General features: G+C 37.8%; 1 protein-coding gene across 1 annotated transcript in view; it reads right to left on the bottom strand.

Annotated features, from left to right (window-relative positions):
- SEC23A (SEC23 homolog A, COPII coat complex component) overlaps positions 1 to 22093 on the bottom strand; it is a 70880-nt gene that overhangs the window by 18370 nt on the left and 30417 nt on the right. Inside the window, exons 11-16 of the mRNA XM_047795527.1 lie at positions 16944 to 17024; positions 15823 to 15912; positions 13947 to 14053; positions 7863 to 8016; positions 2183 to 2260; positions 259 to 420 (exon numbers count right to left, since the gene is read on the bottom strand). Of these exons, the coding sequence (XP_047651483.1) occupies positions 259 to 420; positions 2183 to 2260; positions 7863 to 8016; positions 13947 to 14053; positions 15823 to 15912; positions 16944 to 17024 (672 nt within the window). The remainder of the gene's footprint in view (positions 1 to 258; positions 421 to 2182; positions 2261 to 7862; positions 8017 to 13946; positions 14054 to 15822; positions 15913 to 16943; positions 17025 to 22093) is intronic.

Here is a 22093-nt window from a genome sequence, read left to right as displayed (position 1 = left end):
AATGACTAACGAAAATGATCTTTAAAAAGTCGTTTCCACTTCATTGATATATATTTTTTTAAGGATTTCCTAACAGAGTCTGGCAAGGTATCTAGCATATAGCATAAATATTTTAAGTGAATATATAACTTAAGATAAGTATGCTTGAATTAAATTCTTATATTTAATAACTGTATCTCAAGGAATGTCTCACTGTTTCACTTTTTTAATTGCAAACATCACAGTAACAAAACAAACTTCTCTTAATGTCCCTCTTACCTCTGGTGGTCCACTAAAAGAATATGCATACAAAATAGGCTGAATCATGATTAGAGACTGGGTCAAATCTTGACGCATAAAATGGTGACGATAATATGAACTTTCATCAGGACTATTGTTAAAAACTTGCAAGAAAGGAGATCTTCTTAAATGAAACATAAACTATAAGATAAAACATGTGAGATAGCTTTTACTGATTTTAATATTGCAACATGAGTTTACTACTACAAAAGAATTTGATTATAACCATTAACACAAAACATGTTAACAGAACATGCTGAACTGTATTCCTCAGAAAGAATCTTGTGATATTTATGTTACTTACAAATATAATTCAACGGCAATTAAAATATTAAAGTGTAAGAGGTGGACTCAAAAGGCAAACGACCAGGGAGGGAAACCCTTGCTCAGATCTAAGTCAGAGGCTGATGCCAGGTGACACACTAGCAGCACCCCTTCTTTTATTCTTCATCTCTTTGTCAATAGCTCTTCATTACTGTCCCCAAAAGATTCTAAGGGAACATAGAAATAAATGTTTACTTTTTCTATAGCTCCCCAAAACTGCATTGTTTAAAAAAAAAAAAAAACTTAACATCCACTTGTTTAATATTTAAGGTCTTCTTTATCCCTAAAAAAAAATCTCTAGATCTTGTCTCAAAATTTCTTTCTCCTTTCATCTTCTCCCCTTCTCCTAACTCCTCATGTGAGAAAGATCAAAAGGAGGGTGAATTAGGCCTGTATGAGGAACAGCTACACTGTTCTTCTACACAAAGGGTCTCTGAAACAGCCAATAGGGTCAGCTCTCAAACTCTTATTTGTCTTTCAGTTACCTTTTTTTTCAGTTACTTCCTTCAGCTGTCAAGTCTCAAGTGCCTACATGTTGCGCTGCCTGGGACACATTCCAGAGCTCTCTCCCAACACAGACCACTCATTGAAATTCTTATTTCTATTCTTTCTTCAGGAATGCGTAATTCATGAAGAGGCTCTCTTATCCTTTACCACTTCAGCCGTTCTTATTTACTTACAAGAATGTGTAATTGGTAAATTTGAGGGTAAATATTTTCGAAATGAAAACTTTCCTTAGATTCAGTTCATGTCACCTTTTAGAAGATCACAAGGCTTTGAAAACCCAAAGAAAAGAGTACTTTTGGGTCCTCTGGCTTGCTACTTCCAAAGAGAGGGAAAGATGGGATGCTTAGATCTCTGGGAAGATCTAAAAGCCCAAAGAGAAGGCTTGGAGTAGGGAGAGAAGAAAAAGGAAGGAAAGTATAGAGAACTTAGTCAAATACTTGGACTAATGCCCTCAATTCCCTTTCCTACTAGTTTCTGCTATGGAGATGAGACCTGAGGATTTCCAGAACACAAAGGGTTGCCTCCCTTAAGACAGACTCTGCCTTTTCCTAGTTTTCCAAAACCTCAGCCAGAGATTTAAGGAAGTCTCCCTCCATAAACAAGGAGTTTCTAGGCTACAAACCAACAAAAGATTTTCAAACATTAAGAGTAGCTTATGTGGGAGTTCCCGTTGTGGCTCAGTGGCTTGAGGACCCAACAAGTATCCATGAGGATGCGGATTCAATCTCCAGCCTTGTTCAGTGGGTTTAAGGAGCTGTGGTGTAGGTCACAGGAGCAGCTCCTATCCCATGTTGCTGTGGCTGTGGTATAGGCTGGCAGCTACAGCTCCAATTCAACCCCTGACTGGGAACTTCCACATGCTGTGGGTGTGGCCCTAAAAAGACAAAAACAAAATAAAATAAAAATAAAAATATTATACTTTTTACCAAGCATAATACTAATTTCTTAGCTATCTCAAAACTTAAAACCTAATCAAAAGAATAACCCTAAAAGATGAGTATAAAAGACAAGAGGAAAACTGAGACCCAATACTACTGTCAACACTAAGAAAACAGACCTTTTATCTACTCACCTGTGGATAAAGGGAGAAAGTTTCTGAAAATCTGAAGGAACTTGGATCATCTTTGTGATACTCTCCAAATTTCTGACACTAAATGAAATAAAATGTGTTAGTAATATATTCCCTGGCACAGAGCTAAAACTTTTACCTATACATATCCTATTTTTAAAAAGTTATCACTCTTCAGAAGGGAGAGAGTTGATACAGGATAAAATTAGAATATTATATATAGCCTTGCCAAGAAAATGATTACAACCAAAGAAATAAATTTCAATTTCAGAAGCAAATACATTGCTCCAATGCAGAACAACTCATCTTAAAATGCTTGCATTTTTTTAAACTGTCTCAGATAGCAAATAAAGAGCTCTTAAATGATGGCCAAAAGAGCTCAACGTGTGCTCCCTAAGACTCTACCTAAAAAAGACAACAGTCTGCTGACAAAAAGATGCATTATCAAAATACCATGATGGCTATGAAAGCAAATTGATGGTATAAAATCAGATACACTAGAAACAATACCAAAAACAACTGCTGAGGAAAAGAAAATCAAAATCAGCATATAAACTGGCAAAGAAGAAACACAAAGGCAGAAATTGGGAGGAGGAGTTCCTGTTTTGACTCAGAAGGTTAAGAACAGGACCTAGTATCCATGAGGATGCAGGTTTGATCTCTGGCCTCTGCCAGAGGGTTAAGGATCTGGCATTGCTGTGAGCTATGGTATAGGTCACAGATGCCGCTCAGATTTGACCCCTAACCTGGGAACTTCCATGTGCCACAGGTGTGGCCCTAAAAAGAAAAATAAGTGAAAGGAAATAAAAGAGACACATACTTTAGCAACACAGAATTAAGCCCTCTATGATGATGTGACAGAAGACATCTAAATAAGATAATCCTCATGAGAAAACACAAAGACTGACACTAAGCACTCAAAAATTTTAGCTTCCTCTCCTTGTACTTGAGCAAAATTTCTGACCTGAAAAATTTTGATACTACTTATCCAACTGGTCCACTTCCTAGCAACATTTATCATATGATGAACATCTTACATATGATGAAGAGCGAATAAGGAAAAATAACAAAACATTCACTGCTGCAAGTAGTACAGGACTTTTGCAGCCTAGAATGTTCAACTATTTATGTAGTTATTTGTGCCTTGAAGAGCACATAAAAAGGCATAATTGGTTTGATCACATTTTTGGCTTCCAGGAAAAAAATCATTTTGGAACAACAGTTATCCAAAGGAGAGATAAGCTAGTTGTAGCTCTAATCCTCAGAAAATAGAACTTGTTATTTGAGAATAAGAATGTTTTTGTCTTCAATGCCCCCTAGTAACAATTCACTGACGAAAATTATAGATTAGGATAATAATCTTCATTGTCCTATATGAAAGCCACTAGCTATGCAGCAATTTAAATTAATTAAAATTAAATTAAAACCCAATTCCTCAGTTATATTAAGTCATATTTCAATTGCTCAAGAGCCACGTGTGGGTAGTAGTTCCATAATGGGCAGTGCAAATTACAGAACAATTCCACCCTGCAGAAAGTTCTCCTGGACAGTGCTGATCTAGAATATATATATACTTTTTTTTTTGTCTTTTGTCTTTCTAGCGCCACACCAGCAGCATATGGAGGTTCCCAGGCTAGGGGTTGAATCGGAGCTATAGCCGCTGGCCTACACCACAGCCACAGCAACACCAGATCCGAGCCGTGTCTGCAATCTACACCACAGCTCAAGGCAACACCAGATCCTTAATGCACTGAGCACAGTCAGGGATCAAACCCACAACTTCAAGTTTCCTTGTCGGATTTCTTTCTGCTGCACCACAATGGGAACTCCATTTTGTGTGTGTGTGTGTGATCTAGAATATAAAATATTCAAGATCTAGACTACCAAGCACATTGAAAAGCCAGAAATAAGATGGACCCTAACAAAAGACTGAGAATGGAAGCAGTGAATCATGTTAATACCAACATCTTAACTGATTCTGACCAAGGAGAATGAAAGAATATATTAAAGATGTCAGAAGTAAATGTAAGAATGTATATATGCATGTGTGTGTGTGTGTGTGTGTGTGAGAGAGAGAGAGAGAGACTGGGTCACTTTACTATACAGCAGAAAATTGAAAGAACACTCTAAACCAACTATAATGGAAAAAATAGGATTCCCGTCATGGCTCAGCAGTAAGCTGACTAGTATCCATGAGGACACAGGTTCGATACCTAGCTTTGCTCAGTGGGTTAAGAATCCAGCACTGCTGTGAGCTGGAGTGTAGGTTGCAGACACAGCTCAGATCCCATGTTGCTGTGGCTGTGGCGCTGGCCTGCTCTACCTCCGATTCAAAACCTAGTCTGGGAACTTCCATATGCCATGTGTGTGGCCCTAAAAAGACAAGAGAAAAAAATAAAATAAAATAAAAATAAATAAAAATCATTAAACCTAAAAAAAGAAGTATATATGGTACCAGCATCAGTCTGGTCATATGATGCCCGTTATCTACAAAACAGTTCTTAAAAGATGTTTATTTTTGTTAAAATTACATTGAGTTGGAGTTCCCATTGTGGCACAGTGGGTTAAGAACCCCACTGCGGTGGCCTGGGTCATTGCAGAAGCATGGGTTTGATCCACAGCCTGGTGCTGTGGGTTAAAGGATCTGGACTAGAGTTCCCATTGTGGTACAGTAAATTAAGGACCTGACGTAGTCTCCATGAGGATGCAGGTTCAATTCCTGGCATCTTTTAGTGGGTTAAGAATCTGGCTTTGCTGCAAGCTGTGGCATAGTTCTTAGATGCAGCTTGGATCCCATGTTGCTATGGCTGTGGCACAGGCCTCAGCTGCAGCTCCGATTCAACCCCTAGCCTAGGAACATCCATGTGCCACAGGTGTAGCTGTAAAAAAGAAAAACAAAAGAAAATGAAAGGTTCTGGCCTTGCCACCAGAGCAGTGTAGGTCACAGCTGCAGCAGAGATTTAATCCCTGGCCCAGGAACTTATATATGCCGTGAGTACAGCCACTGGGGGGAAAAAAAAAAAAAAAAAGTCACCAAGACCAAAAAAATAATTATGTTCACCAGGCCAAAGCGAGGCAAAGAAGTTTGTTAATATAACTTAATAGGTTTTTCATTAGGAAAAAACTTAGAAAAGTGTAGTACCTAAAAGGTATTAATCTGTTTGTGTTGCTATCATTGTTACAGCTGAAAAGTCAGCACAGTACAGAATCGGTAGAAAAAAATGAGGCTACACTATATTAGCTGCTTAAAATAGCTTCTGTAACTAAGGTTTGCTTCTGATCACCTGAAACTTCAATTGTACACTAATTTGATTCAAGCAATTAAAGGAAAGAATATAAAAATCACATTCTTGCCACTTTTACCAAATATCAGTCACTAGAGTTTCTTTAAGAAACTAAGATTTTTTAAAAATGGTTTTTGAGGAGATCCTGTTGTGGCTCAAAAGGTTATGAACCCAACTAGTATGCATGAGGGCTATGGTTCAATCCCTGGCCTCGCTCAGTGGGTTAAGGATCCAGCACTGCCATGAGCTATGGTATAGGCCAGCAGGTGCAGATCCAATCTGACCCATAGCCTGGGAATTTCCTATGCTGCGGGTGCAGCCCTAAAAAGACAAAAATAAAAATGCACTCCTTGGCATCTAACCAGGGAAAACCACGACTCGCAAAGACACACACATGTACTCCGATGTTCATTGCGGCACTATTTTCAATAGCCAAGACATGGAAACAATCTAAATGTCCATCAACAGAGGAGTGGATAAAGAAGATGTGGTACATATACACAATGGAATATTACTCAGCCATTAAAAGGAAAGAAATATTGGCATTTTTAGCAACATGGATGGACCTAGAAATTATCATGCTAAGTGAAGTCAGTCAGACAATGAGATACCAACATCAAATGCTTTCACTGACATGTGGAATCTGAAAAAAAGACTGAATGAACTTCTTTGCAGAACAGATACTGACTCACAGACTTTGAAAAACTTATGGTTTCCAAAGGAGACAGGTTGGGGGGGGGGGCAATGCACTGGGGTTGTGGGATGGAAATCCTATAAAATTGGATTGTGATGATCATTGTACAACTATAAATGTAATAAATTCATTGAGTATTAAAAATGTTTTAATTAAAATGTTTTTTTGAACTCTGCACACCTTATCATGCCAGCCACAGCAATGCACAATTGTTAGCAATAACAACAGTTTCCAAATTATCCTGTTAGCAATTTCATTGTAGACCCATTTCATCTCATGTGGCAGTAGAGCTATATTCATGTGAATAACTCTGTTCTCAGTTTCCCACACCCCACCCCACCCCCCACTCACCCACCCCCACTCCCCACTTTTTAGAGCTGCAGGTGCAGCATATGGAAGTTCCCAGGCTAGGGGTTGAATCCAAGCTAGAGCTGCCAGCCTACATCACAGCTCACAGCAACGCCGGATCCTTAACCCACTGAGCGAGGCCAGGGATGGAACCCTCATCCTCATGGATACTACTTGGATTTGCTTCTGGTGAGCCATGACAGGAACTGCCTGTTCTCAGTTTTTGACACAGAACAAGGGGGGTCATGGACAACTGGTGAAAGCTGATTTCCACAGAAAGCAAGCAATAGTCTGATAATGTCAGCCTTTCCCTTTCAAATTACCTCTACCAATATCTTCTTACACACAGGTACCAAGTGACTTACGGGAACAGACAAGCTATACTGGTGTGATGGAGCAGAGTAAAATTTTCATGGCACCATGACTCTCCTGTCCTCTACCCACAACCTGCTGATTGTGAATGGTGCAAGCTGCAGAATGTGTAGCTTAAAATTGAATTTTACTGCGACATTTTTGTAATTTTGTACTTTTTGCAACTGTCTCATTTATTTACAAGACCAGTTTATTTTCATATTATTGTGTTTTACAAGTATGTCAAACAATATAGCGGTTTCTAAAGCTGAGACGTGAGACAGAAGAGAAATTCTAAACATAAGCCTAAGGAGAATTCTGAAGAATTATAATTTTCTGAGTCATTTCACCACATCCATGCAACAGGACACAAAAAAAGTCCATCTTCACATTGAAAGCTACTTATCAGTGGGTTTTTACATGGGCTGATAACCCAAGTTGTACTATTCAATTTTGTGTCATAGTCATAACCTATAAATGTAGTAATAGTTCCAGCAAAATTGAAAATGTATTTTATATAAATCACAGCCATTTGACAAAGGTGCTGAATACTTCAAACAGCTTTTAGACTCTCAAAACAATAAAGTGTTTGTTAAAGTCACAATCAGTGAAAAAGCTCAGGAAGCAAGAAACTTCAGAGTAAAAATTATTATCTAGGAAAGGAAAAGCCCTACAGTTGGTAAAAACTTAATAATGCCAACATGTAAAACTGCAGTAAATAAAACGCTAGGACAAGATGAAGTCTGATAAATTGAAAAAGTTCCATTTTAAGTCAATATAACAAGTGAATGCATTCATGCCATGTTACATGATGCTGAAGAGGAAAAAAGGCATTTTCATTTACTAGAAGAGATAACTGAACTCAACTATTCATTACTATGCCTTTCTCAGCAACTTGATACAGTTTTTTGGATACACTGTCAAGTACCCTGAAAGATATTATCAGAATACATTTACTACAAATAAATACATATGGATTTAGAAAAGTGTGATGATTACTTCTTACCAGTCGAATGAGCTGTCTGTCTAGCCATCTAAGCACATCTGGACCTTCTTCCGTTTCTGCTCTATATATTGCCAGCCGAGCCATAAGAATGGCAGCTGCCTCCTGGTCAAAAGATGCAGCAATGTTTTGGATTTGAGTTTGAGCATCTGCCCAGCTAAAAAAGACAAGAAGAAAACAGAGAGATGCTGTTAAACTATTATATTCATGATATCACAGTTGGCTATCACACAGATTTAAATTTAAAAGACACAGAAAATTACTTCAACAAAATTAGCTTTTAAAAAAATTAGCTTTAAAAAAAAAAAAATCCCTAATAGTAGTTTCAGTATAGTACTGTTTTTCAGAAAAATATATCCAAACCTAATAAAATCCTCTAAAGTAATTGTAAAGGTAGATTTCCAAGCAAATTCCTTAAAGCATTAAGATTTTTACATGGAGTTCCCATCATGGCTCAGTGGTTAACAAACCTGACTAGTATCCATGAGGACGCAGGTTTGATCCCTGGCCTTGTTCAGTGGGTTAAGGATACAGCGCTGCCGTGAGCTGTGGTGCAGGTTGCAGACTCAGCTCCGATCCTGAGTTGCTGTGGCTGAGTGCAAGCCAGCAGCTATGGATCCAATTCAACCCCTAGCCTGGAAACCTCCATATGCCATAGGTGGGGCCCTAAAAGGACAAAAAGAAAAAAGATTTTTACATGTGAAAATAATAGTATATATAGGTATGTGTGTATGTATATGCACATAGATAACACATGTTGGTATATTAGACTTTAACAATTCATTTCAGAATAACCACTGTGGTTCAGCGGGTTAAGGATCCAGCATTGCCACAGCTGCAGCATAGGTCACAGCTACAGCCTGGATTCGATCCCTTACCCATAACTTCTATGTGCCATGGGTATGGCCAAAAAAAAAAAATTCATTTCTTCAACTTTATAAAAGCAGAAATATGGAAATACAAAAATAAAGTTTTCTCCTAGACTAGGCAATTGTCAGTTACTACACTGGAAAAATGAACAAAATATCAGAATTCCTTCTCATTTGTCTTTAGTTCAATTACTAGTGACAGGAAATTATAATTAAAATTAATTAAATTAACTATAATTAAAATTATTATGTATTCTTTTGTCTCCATGTTAACACACTACAACCAATCAAAAATTAGTAAGTCTTCAGCTTAGGGATTCATTTGATATTTTGTATTAAATGCAGTAATTTATTAAATTCACATGTTCTATAAATCTAATCCAGTCAAACTGATCCTGGGTGGAAACGGTAGTAGCTTTTGTTTGTTTAACTTTTCAGACACAGAGTTTTGTAATACTTTGGCAATTCTGGCAACACTTATAAACTTCTTGAAAAGTTGAACCACTTTTACAAGACTCAAAGATGTAAGAAAGGACCCCAAGAAAATTCAAGCAGTAATGTTCAAAATTCTTCTTTCTCCCTCTATTTTTAATTTTTTCAAATAGACAAATAATTTTTTTATTATTTTCCCATGTATTATCTCAGTATAATGAAATACCAAGAGGCAGAAAAGAATGAGAATGAATAAAGGAGAAAGAACTGACAATTTTAAAATTTATTTTAGTGCAGTTTAAACAGAATGATTATACCAATAGTTTGATAATTTTTTTAATTTAAAAAAATCATAGAACTAGAAACGAAATTGTCTAAATTGGTATTTTTCCAACTTGGAAGACCATGACATTCACTTGTTTCAAACTGAAACAAAGATGATATTTTTCCTCTGAAAATATAATGGTTCAGTAGCGAAAACACATTAGCAAGTAAGCACATAAACAAATTTACTACTTAAAATTTACTTAGCCATAAATTTTTTAATTTTGCTCTTAAAGTTTAAAGGGTTTGTAAAATCTGTATTTTGTATTTCCAATACCCATTTACTGTAATTCTTACAACTAGTTTCAAACCAAACTTTCCAGATCAAACTTATTCCTTCCATGAAAAATAGGGTAACTCGACTTATCTCAGGAACTTGAGTCCTTCATTTTCACACTGCTTATTCACTTAAATGTACTTGCCTAGGCCCCTAAAGTCCTATTTCTAACAAATAAAGGAAAAAGTAAGTCTTGACTATTGAAAATGTTCAGGATAAGTTAATTTAAAAGGGTGAGTGCTTGTGTGAGACACAAAGATATCAACGGCACAATAACACACACAGTATCTCTCTACAAATAGCCGCATAAATTCTGTGTGAACTGAAAATATATAAATCCATGAAAAATTCCTCACAACAAAATTTCCCTTTCTCTTCAAAAATTAGTCTAATCTTTTTAAAACATTTCATGTTAAGAATATTTCACACAATATTTCACACATAAAAGCTACGAGCAACTTCCTATATACTCATCACCTAGATTTATCAATTGTTAGCACTGTAACATTCTACTTGTTAGTTCTCTTCCTTCACACACAAGAACTTTTTCTTTTGCCAAACTTTTTGAGAGTCTATGTCATCCCAATTAATTACGAAATACATAAAATTAAACATTGACATGTTATTACCTTATATGTAGACCATATTCAAATTTCCCCAATTGTCTCAACAATGTCCTCTAGAGCAAAAATTTTCCTGACAAGATTTTATCCAGGATCACATACTGGCTTTAACTGTAGTGTCTCTTTAGTCTCCTTTAATTGGACTGGTTACCTACACTTTCTTTGCCTTCTAAAGCATTTTTGAAAAGTCTAACCTAGTGGTTTTGTAAAATATCCCTCAATTTGATATGTCCAGTTGTTTCCTTAAGTAAAGATTTTGACTGTCTAAATTAAGTGGTACGTACATGTAGGGATGGATGTGTGTGTATGTGTGTGTTGAGGAGGCATAAATAAATTGACATGTTTGCCGAAAATCAGTACTTCCAGGTTCATGATCTGAAATTTGGACAAATCTAAATGAAAGCTCAGTTGACTTTTTTTTGTTTTTTTTCAAATGAATAATGTATTCCCTTGACATTGGTCACAGATTTTTTTTTGGTCTTTTGTCCTTTAAGGGCCACATCTGTGGCAAATGGAGGTTTCCAGGCTAGGAGTCTAATCAGAACTGTAGCTGCCAGCCTACGCCACAGCCACAACACCACCAGATCTGAGCTGTGTCTGCGAACAGTGAGGCCAGGGATCGAACCCACAACCTCATGGTTCCTAGTCGGATTCATTTCCACTGCGCCACGATGGGAACTCCGGTCCCAGATTTTAAGTCAAATTACAGAAGGACAATAAATCTCCCTGTGTTCTACCCTCTGCTAAGTAATAGACCATCCAACACAACACTCAGTTCAAATGTTAGGCCATGTCCATCAGTCACCAAAAGAGTCTAATGATTTTCAGAAATGAAGCTACAGTTTAAATACAATCCAGGAGCTCCCATCGTGGCTCAGTGGTTAACGAATCCGACTAAGAACCATGAGGTTGCGCGTTTGGTCCCTGGCCTCGCTCAGTAGGTTAAGGATCCGGCGTTGCCATGAGCTATGGTGTAGGTCGCAGACGTGGCTCGGATCTGGCATTGCTGTGGCTCTGGCCTAGACTGGCAGCTACAGCTCTGATTCGACCCCTAGCCTGGGAACCTCCATATGCCATGGGTGCGGCCCTAAAAAGACAAAAATAAATAAATAAATACAATACAATAAAGTGAGAGCTACGGAGACATTCAGTGTCCACCTTCTAGGCCATGCTTAAATCAGGCTAAGTTTATACTGACCAACACTTTTCCTACTCAGACAAGTCCAAGATATAAACAAATAAACCAAAAGCCTGTTCACGTGAAAACTCAACTCATCTAAGAATTCTTTCCAGACTAACTTCATTCCAAAATGATCTTCCCTTTGTTTTATGCATCACGAATATTTACATAGGGAGAAGAGTAACAAAGCAGCTGAGAAATAATTTTTTTTATGGCCGCACCTGCAGCATATGGAAGTTCGTGGGCCAGGGATCAGAATCTGAGCCACAGCTACAACTCACACCACAGCTACAGTAACACCAAATCCTTAACCTACTGTGCCACAGTAAGAAAAATAATTTATTCTCTTTGTTTTCTTCTTTTTTGGCTGCTTCGTGGCATATGGAGTTCCCGGACCAGGGATCAAATCCAAGCTGCAGTTGTGGCCTACACCACAGCTGCAGCAATGTTGGATCTTTCACTCACTGCACAGGGCTGGGGATCAAACCTGCATCCCAGTGCTCCGGAGACACCACTGATCCCATTACAGCATATCAGAAGTCCAAAAATAATTTATTCTTAATAAAACAAAGGTGCTAAATTCAACTCAACTTGCCCTCTCCATAAATGCCATGCAAAGAATACACAGCCAAATACATGCCTTATTCAGAGAATCTAACACATAGACAGGAACAAGAAAAGGCATCTGTTGTACTTAATTATTCAATTATTTCCTTTTGGAAACTGTAACCACATCAACAAATGTAGGACAGGACTATATTACACAAAATAATACCTTATAAATATTAACTGTTAAGAGATTTACCACAAAAGGTAAATCTCTTATCAGTGCTAGTCAAAGTGTGGTCTGTGAACCCAGTGCCATTTCACCATGAAGAACAGAAACTCAGAATAAATGTTTAGACACTTTTGAGCAATTCAGCAAAATAACTTTATCTCTGATGACTCTAATAAAAATAAAAATAAGGACTTGTAGGAGTTCCCGCTGTGGCACAGTGAGTTAAGGATTCAGTGTTGCCACAGCTGTGGCACAGGTTGCAGCTGCAGCTCAGATTCAATCTCTCGACCAGGAACTTCCATATCCCATGGGTGTGGCAAAAAAAAAAGGGACTTGTAGTTCAAATGACTTTTTAAAATCTAATTTTTTTTTGTCTTTTTTTGTCTTTTGTTGTTGTTGTTGTTGTTGTTGTTGTTGCTATTTCTTGGGCCGCTCCCGCGGCATGTGGAGGTTCCCAGGCTAGGGGTCTAATCGGAGCTGTAGCCACCGGCCTACGCCAGAGCCACAGCAATGCGGGATCTGAGCCGCGTCTGCAACCTACACCACAGCTCACAGCAACGCCGGATCGTTAACCCACTGAGCAAGGGCAGGGACCGAACCCGCAACCTCATGGTTCCTAGTCGGATTCGTTAACCACTGCGCCACAACGGGAACTCCTAAAATCTAATTTTTGAAGTAATTTGTTTTGACTGTATTAATACAAATATTAGTCTCCAAAGGACTCAAGGGAAAAAAGTCAGCTGGACTTTCACCACAGATACTTCGAGGCCTGGTCTATCCCACATCATCATCATCTTACCAAGGATGCTTAAGCCGTTTGCATTCCATATATTCCCCCCAAAGTACCTAGTCCACAAAGCAGATGCTGAAAATAGGTTTGGTAAATCAATTAAACAACTAATAATACCTGAAAAATAACAATAAAAGAAGCTAAGAATTTTATCATCAATTGGAAAGTAATGCTATTAATCATTGTTCTATATTATTATATATGCATATATAATGGACTATATATATATTACTACTGCCAATTATAGGATAATTTTTTTTTTTTTTTGGTCTTTTGGCCTTTTCTAGGGCCGCTCCCACAGCACATGGAGGTTCCCAGGCTAGGGGTCGAATCGGAGCTGTAGCCACTGGTCTATACCAGAGCCATAGCAACACAGGATCCGAGCCGCGTCTGCAACCTACACCACAGCTCATGGCAATGCCGGATCCTTAACCCACTGAGCAAGGCCAGGGATCGCACCCTCAACCTCATGGTTCCTAGTCAGATTCGTTAACCACTGAGTCACGATGGGAACTCCTTTTTTTTTTTTTTTAGGATAATGTTTTTAAATTTCTTTCCTCATCTCAGGAGAATACGGTAAATAAAATAATATTTTGAAGAGTGTGTCTTAGGAGTAGTTTTTATAAATTGCTTTACAGTTCTTAACAATCAATATTTTAGCAAATAAACTGGGTTAGAAAGAAATAAAACCCTGTCAGTCATAGATGTTAATTTTTTAGACATGGATGTCACCCAAAATAAGAAGCCAGTTTCAAAAAGCACAACCCAGAATAGTTTTGATAGGTAAGTTAAATCTCTAACAAATACAACTTACTTCCTAGCAATGGTGGTCACTCGGATGCGTCTCTGCCCACTTGAATGCTGATACTGAGTCACAAACTGGATTGCACCACGCCCTCCTTGAGGAATTGGAGCATTGTGCTATATAAAAACAGAAGAGTAGAAACTGAGCAAAATCTATAACATTATCATATAGTCATGGACTGCATATCCAGCACTAACAAAATTCATTCTATAATCTATCAGGATGCTTACTTCTAGTGCATACAGTGGTGATTTGCCAGACGAAAGAGAAATGGATTTAAGAGAGAAGGAAAAATTATGAAGGATAAGAGGAATAATCCTTCATAATTAGCTAGGAAACCAATTTTAAATAACATAATTCAGAAAAACACAAAAAAACACAATGAGGGTAAAAGTGTAAAGAAATTAACAGGTAAGAAAAGGCCTAAGTGAGGGTAGTTTTGCCTAACAGTACCTGGATAAAGAGAAATTGAACTAAGTTCTCCTCCCCTTGGTGCATAAGAGGAAAACAAAGTTTTTAGGAAGATAATCACATGACAAACAGATTACCAACAGAAAACCATTAATGAGATGGATAGTAATATATGATAATCATCTTCAGAAAGAAACAGCAGGTGGTCAAAAGGGAAACTTTCCTCATGTCTTTTGACAGCAGACATTCTTGCTTTGTTTTGTTGCTGCTGTTGTTGTTTGTCAGTAAGAGCCACTATCTTTTTCACAAATTTTAACTGTTACCAAAAAAGTTTCCTGCGCAGTTCTTAGGAAGGCTGCCTACTAATGCTGTGTGGTTCACTTTATGCCTAATAACAAGTGGTATATAATTCAATAATTTATACATTATATCATTCTATAATATGGTAACTTTCTCCAGCAGAAGAAATCTTTGCAAATATTGTTGGCACCTTTACCTTCTAATCTTTTCTATGGATTTTGAAACATTAAGTTTTCTTGTAGGAGGACTCGAATATCATTATACACCTTGCAACAACTAGGAGAAGCTAAACACCTAATTATAAAAATGCATAACTAGGGAGTCCCAGTCATGGCTCAGCAATAACGAAACCCAACTAGTATCCATGAGGACGTGGATTCAATCCCTGATCTTGCTCAGTGGGTTAAGGATCCTGAGTTTCCCTGAGCAGTAGTGTAGGTTGCAGATGTGGCTCAGATCCAGCACTGCTGTGGCTATGGCTGCTGTGAGGGCTGGCAGCTACAGCTCCAATTCAACCCCTAGCCAGGGAACTTCCACATGCCGTGGGTATGATCCTAAAAAGACAAAAATAAACAAAAATAAATAAATATGCATAACTAGACAAAAATTTTAAATTCTATCTATGCTTCAATTTCATATTAAAAAAAGAAAAAAGAAAACTGAGACTAAAAGCTGAGTTGCCCAAGGCTGGGCACTTGCAGGTTTCCCTGATTTCTCTATTATAATATGTCCTCTCACCAAGGAGTTTGGCCTTGAGAAGAAGAAAAGGATAAACAAAAACTCCAAAACAGAATAAGCTTTGGGTCACAGCTCTAGAAATATTCACAGCCTAAATTAAGTATTTTTTTCAAATATACATTTCAACATTTAAATATGGAAAGTCGGAGTTCCCGTTGTGGCACAGCAGTTAAAGAATCCGACTAGGAACCATGAGGTTGCGGGTTCGATCCCTGCCCTTGCTCAGTGGGTTAAGGATCAGGTGTTGCCGTGAGCAGTGGTATAGGCTGCAGACTCGGCTTGGATCCTGTGTTGCTGTGGCTCTGGTATAGACCAGTGGCTACAGCTCCAATTAGACCCCTAGCCTGGGAACCTCCACATGCCGCGGGAAGCAGCCCTAGAAAACACAAAAAGACAAAAAATTAATAAATAAATAAATAAATATGGAAAGTCATACCTGATTGACAACTTCAAAATAAATGGCTAAAGTTGTAGTGGGACTGAGTCCACAAATCTTCCATTGACAAGTGCCTCCTGTTCCTATCTCCTATAAAAATAAAACATAGTATGCTTGATATACAGAGACTATAATTTATTACTATACATACAGTTATAAATAAATATAATTTATTACAATGTACTTTATATATATAAAAAAGTTAAAAAAATACTAGTAATAAAAAACATAATTTCAGGTTTCTACTTCAATAAATGTTAGTAGCATAAAATTCTTTAAGAATGTATAAATACATCAAGAAACAAAATTAAGCAATTTTTACACAAATATAATTATAAAATAATTCAAATTCTTACTAAGTAAATTATAAAAGTACTGATAAAAATTCTTCGTACTGTAGACTTTAAAAGTATACATCACTTAATGATTACAGCTAAACTTGTCCTTCTATCCAACTATTTAATCTGTGTAAAGAGATACTGATTTAACACATAACATATGCATATGTGAATGAATACAGGTTCTCTGGATCAGAACTGTGTAACTTAAGCAGTCTGATTCCCAAGAAAACTTCTTAGATATAAATTTTTACCATGAAAACTGCTTAAAATTTTTAAACTGTCATTATAAAGGTGATTATACACTCTGTTATTTGTCCCATCATCCTCTCCACAGCTACATGATTCTACTATTTTAAACTGTGTTATAATCCACTAGATGCGATAACAGAAAAGAAAGGAATTGAAATTTAAATATGGCTAATTTGGTTACTGTGATTGAAGTTCAACTAAGGAAAAAAACTTCAGAATTATTTTTGACTTTTGATAGTCTCCAAATTTCTAAATCATAGTTTAGAAATTTTTTAGGCACATTGGGGCAAAGAATAACTTAGGCATAAAATATAAAAGACAGGTGACAATATAAAAGTTTTCATTTAGGAGTGGATACAGAAAGAACATTCACAAATAGAAGCATACCAATGGAAGCTGAACCACATTCTAGTGAAAAACAGTCCACACAATAATTTTCAAAGGAATGCCACAGACTGCCGCCCCAAGTCTCTGTTGGATCTGCCCTGAGAATTAATTGTATTTTCTTTTTGGAATGAAGTTGTGACTTACATTTTCAGACACACAGGGTCCTTTAGAATTGAGAGATACACAGGGTCCAATAGCTCCTGAAATCTTTATTTCCCTTGAGGTCTGCAAAATAAGAATATACAGTCAGTCCTCCATATCGGTGGGTTCTACACATCCTGATTCAACCAAATTTGGATTGAAAATATTTTTTAAAACTTTTTTCATAAAAGTTCCAAAAAGCAAAACTTGAACTTACTGTGCAAAGGTAACTATTTACACAGCGTTTACATCTTATTAGACATTATACGTAATCTAGAGATGATCTAAAGTATTTGGGAGGATGTATGTAGGTTATAAGCAAATACTATGCCATTTTGGAAGCACAGGGGTGTAGTCCTGGAACCAATCCCCAACACATCACCAAAGGACGACCCTAGCACACTTTGGTATATCATCTTCTGTTTTTCCTCTCATTGAAAATCTGCCACCAAGATTTCTTTCTTTTCAGCCACTGCTAAGTCCAAAATTTCAGATAATGTTACATTCTATCTAAAAATGAGAAAGCCCAAATCAAGTTCTCTTACATGAGGTTCTTTTTCCTAACAAATCCTGAATACCACCATCAAGACAAATTTACCCAAAACAATGTTCTTCATTAAACTACGTCTTCTTCTGCCTTCACATGCATCTCCAAACTGTAACCAAACCACATAATAAAACTATTTCACTTACCTTCCAATCTAACTGGTTTTCCCAAATACCATGCTGATTCCCACCTCGATGCCTCATTGCAAACTGTGCTCCTGACTAAAATCATTCTCCTCAACCAACTTATATTCTGCCACCTTACAAACACTATTCTAAGTCACTGTAAAACCATCTATCTTCTAGGATAAATTGCCCACATTCATTTCTCTTCTCTAAATATAGCACTTTAATAATCTACTATTGTTTCATTCTATCGTATGTGTTAATGTTACCTTTCTATCAAGACTAAGTTCTTTATAAGAAGACCTATGCTTTATATATCCCCTGAGATCTCTACAATTTCCTAGCTTATTGCAGGACATTTAGCAAGCATTCAATAAAATAAGAAGATTAACAAGAAATATTTAATAAATATTTAAAATCAATGTGCTTATAGTAGACTTTAACACTAAACCTTTGAGTTTCTTCTTCTTTTTTTTTGTCTTTTTGGGGTGGCACCCTCGACATATGAAAGTTCACAGGCTAGGGGTCAAATTGGAGCTGCAGCTATACCACAGCATCAGCAACATCAAATCTTAGCCCCATCTGTGACCTACACCGCAGCTCAAGGCAACACCAGATCTTTTAACTCACTGAGCGAGGCCAGGGATAAACCTGCATCCTCATGGATACTAGTTGGATTCTTAACCCTCTGAGGCACAATGGGAACTCCAGGCTTTGAGTTTTTTAAACCCAAATTTGAAATGAATGATAGAACTGAATAATATCAACAACCTACCAAAAACAATGACTGATTATCCAAATGGAATAGAACAAGTTTCTCTTAAGTTAGATAACAATTTCTGCAATTAAAGAAGATTCTAACATAAGTAAATTTAACAATAAAAAACATAAAACAGGAGTTCCCTGATGGCCTAGGAGTTGTCACTGCTGTGGCTCAGGTTACTGCCCTGGCCCAGGAATTGCTACATGCTACAGGCACAGCAAAGAAAAAGAAAAAAAAAAAGATAAAACACACAAGCATACTTTGGGGATAACCATGGGTTCAGTTCCAGGCCACCACAATAAAGTGAATATTGCAATAAAGAAAATCATATGCATTTTTTTATTTCCCATAGTAACGTTATATAACATTGTTACATAAAGTTATGTTTACATTACACTGTAGACTATTAAGTATGTAATTCCATTATGTCTAAAAAATGTCCATAATTTTAAAATACTTCATTGCTGAAAAATGCTAATCATCATTTGAGACTTCAGTAAGTCATAATCTTTTTGCTGGTACAGGGTCTTGCCTTGATGTTCATGGCTGCTAACTGATCAGGATGATGATGGTTGCTGAGGTTGGGGTGGCTGGAGCAGTTTCTTAAAATGAGACAACAGTGAAGTTTGCTGCATGAAGTGACTATTCCATCCACAAATTATTTCTCTGTAGCATGCAATGCTATTTGATAGCATTTTACCCACAGTAGAACTTCTTTCAAAATTGGAGTCAGACCACTCAAACCCTGCCACTGTTTTACCAACTAAATTTATGTAACATTTTTTTTTACGTAACATTTTAAATCCTTGGTTGTCACTTCAACAATCTTCACACATCTTCACCAGTGGATTACAACTCAAGAAACCACTTTCTTGGAGCTCCCTTGTGGCTCAGTGGATTAAGGATCCAATGTTGTCATTGTTGTGACTCTGGCTACTGCTGTGGTTTGGGTTGATTCCTGGCCCAGGAACTTCTGTATGCCATTGAGTATGGCCGAAAAGAGAAAAAAGAAAGAACGAAACCACTTTCTTTGCTCATACATAAGAAGTAACTCCTCCCCATTCAAGTTTTATCATAAGATTGCAGCAACTTAGTCACATATTCAGGCTCCACTTCTAATCCTGGTTCTCTCGCTGTTTCCATATCTACAGTTACTTCCTCTACTCAAGTCTTGAACCCCACATAGTCATCTATGAGGATTGGAATTACCATCTTCCAAACTCCTGTTAAGGCTGATGTTATGACCTCTTCTCATGAATCATGCACGTTCTTTTTTTTTCAATGATTTTTATTTTTTCCATTATAGTTGGTTTAGAGTATTCTGTCAATTTTCTACTGTACAGCAAAGTGACACAGTCACACACACATATACATTCTTTTTCTCACATATCCTCCATCATGTTCCATCACAAGTGACTAGATACAGTTCCTAATGCTATACAGCAGGATCTCATTGCTTATCCATTCCAAATGCAATAGTTTGCATCTATTAACCCCAGACTCCAAGTCCAACCCACTCCCTCCCCCTTTCCCTTGGCAACCACAAGTCTGTTCTCCAAGTCCATAAGTTTCTTTACTGTGGAGAGGTTCATTTGTGCCATGTACGAGATTTCAGATGTAAGTGATATTGTATGGTACTTGTCTTTCTCTTTCTGACTTACTTCACTTAGTGTGATAGTCTCTAGTTCTGTCCATGTTGCTGCAAATCACATTATTTGTTCTTTTTTATGGCTGAGTAGTCACGTAATGGCATCTAGAATAATGAATTCTTTCCAGAAGGTTTTTCATTTACTTTTCCCAGATTCATCAAAGGAGTCACTACATATGGCAGCTAGAGCCTGACAAGACATACTTCTTAAAGAGTAAGACTTGAGGATTTCCTGTCATGACTCAGTGGTAACAAACCCAACTAGTATCCATGAGGATGCAGGTTTGATCCCTGGTCTCGCTCAGTGGATTAAGGATCCAGCATTGCCATTGTGGTGGTGTAGGTTGCAAATGCAGCTTGGATCTGGCATTTCTGTGGCTGTAGTGTAGGCAGCAGCTGCAGCTCCAATACAACCTCTAGCCTGGGAACTTTCATATGCTGTGGGTACAGTCCTAAAAAGACAAAAAAAAAAAAAGAATAAGACTTGAAAGTTGAGGGAGTTCCTGCCATGGCTCAGCAGTTAACGAACCCAACTGGTATCCATGAGGATGCAGGTTCAATCCCTGGCCGTGCTCAGTGGGTTAAGGAGCTGGCACTGCCGTGAGCTGTGGTGTAGATAGATCACAGATGCGGCTGGGATCCTGAATTGCCATGGCTCTGGCATAGGCCAGTGGCTACAGCTCCAATTTAACCCCTAGGCTGGAACCTCTATATGCCCTGGGTACAGCGCTAAAAAGAAAAAAAAGAAAAAAAAAAAAAAGACTTGAAAGTTGAAATTACTCCCTGATCCTTGATCTATGGGCTGCAGCAGCAGAATGGATGGTAAGTTAGCAAGCATGAAAGCAATTTTGTCCATCTCCATCAAAGCTCTTGGGTGACCAGACGCACTGTCAATGAGCATAATATTTTTGAGAAGAATCTTTTTTCTGAGCAAACCCAACTAGTAACCCTAAGGATGCAGGTTCGATACCTAGCCTCACTCAGTGGGTTAAGGATCCAGCATCGCTTTGAGCTGCAGTATAGGTCGCAGACGCAGCTCAGATCTGGCGTGTCTCAACAATGGGTTTTAAATCTTCAGTAAACCATGGGGTAAAACAGATGTGCTGTCATTCAGGCTGAATTGTTGCATTTATAGAGCACAGGCAGAGTTGATTTAGCTAGTTCTTAAGGGCCCAGGGACTTCCAGAAACGGTAAATGAGTACTAGCTTCAACTTAAAGTCACCAACTACATCAGCACCTGTCCTTTGAAGCTCTTAAGTGAGCCACTGACCTCTCTCTAACTATAAAAGTTCTCAATGGCATCTTCTTCCAGGAGGTTGTTTCATATACACTGAAAATCTGTTATTTAATGTAACCACTTTCGTTATCTTACCTAGGTCTTCTGGATAATCTGCTGCAGTTTCTACATCAGCACCTGATGCTTCCCCTTGTATTTTTATGTTATGGAGATGGCTTCTTTCCTTAAACCTCCTAAACCAACTCTGCTGGTTTTAAACATTCTTTTCTGTAACTTCCTCACTTCTCCTAGCCTTCCTGGAACTGAGGAGAGTTAGGGCTTTGCTCTGGATTAGGCTTTGGCTTAAGAGAAAGTTGTGGCAGGTTTGATCCTCTATCCAGACCACTAAAACCTTCTCCATATCAGCAATGAGGCTGTTCGGCTTTCTTATCATTCATGTGTTTACTGGAGCAGCACTTTGAACTTTCCAAGAATTTTTCATCTGCATTCACAACTTGGCTAAGTGGCTCTAAGAGACCTGGCTTTTGGCCTGTCTTGGCTTTCAACATGCCTTCCTCACTAAGCTTTTGACTTAAAGAGACAGACCTGCAGAAGTTCCCAGTGTGGCACAGTGGGTTAAGAATCCAAATGCAACAGCCCAGGTCACTGTGGAGGCACAGGTTCGATGCCCAGCCTGGCAGTGGGTTAAAGGATCTGGCATTGCCTCAGCTGTGGCATAGGTCACAGCTACAGCTCAGATCCAGTCCCTGGTCCAGAACTTCCATATGCCATGGGTACGACCATAAAATAAATAAAGTGATAGAAGTGCAACTCTTAGGGTTATTAACTGGCA

The sequence above is a fragment of the Phacochoerus africanus genome, chromosome 9 (genome assembly GCF_016906955.1).
Source record: "Phacochoerus africanus isolate WHEZ1 chromosome 9, ROS_Pafr_v1, whole genome shotgun sequence".
NCBI lineage: Eukaryota > Metazoa > Chordata > Mammalia > Artiodactyla > Suidae > Phacochoerus > Phacochoerus africanus.
This window is presented reverse-complemented; position numbering and strand designations above follow the sequence as displayed.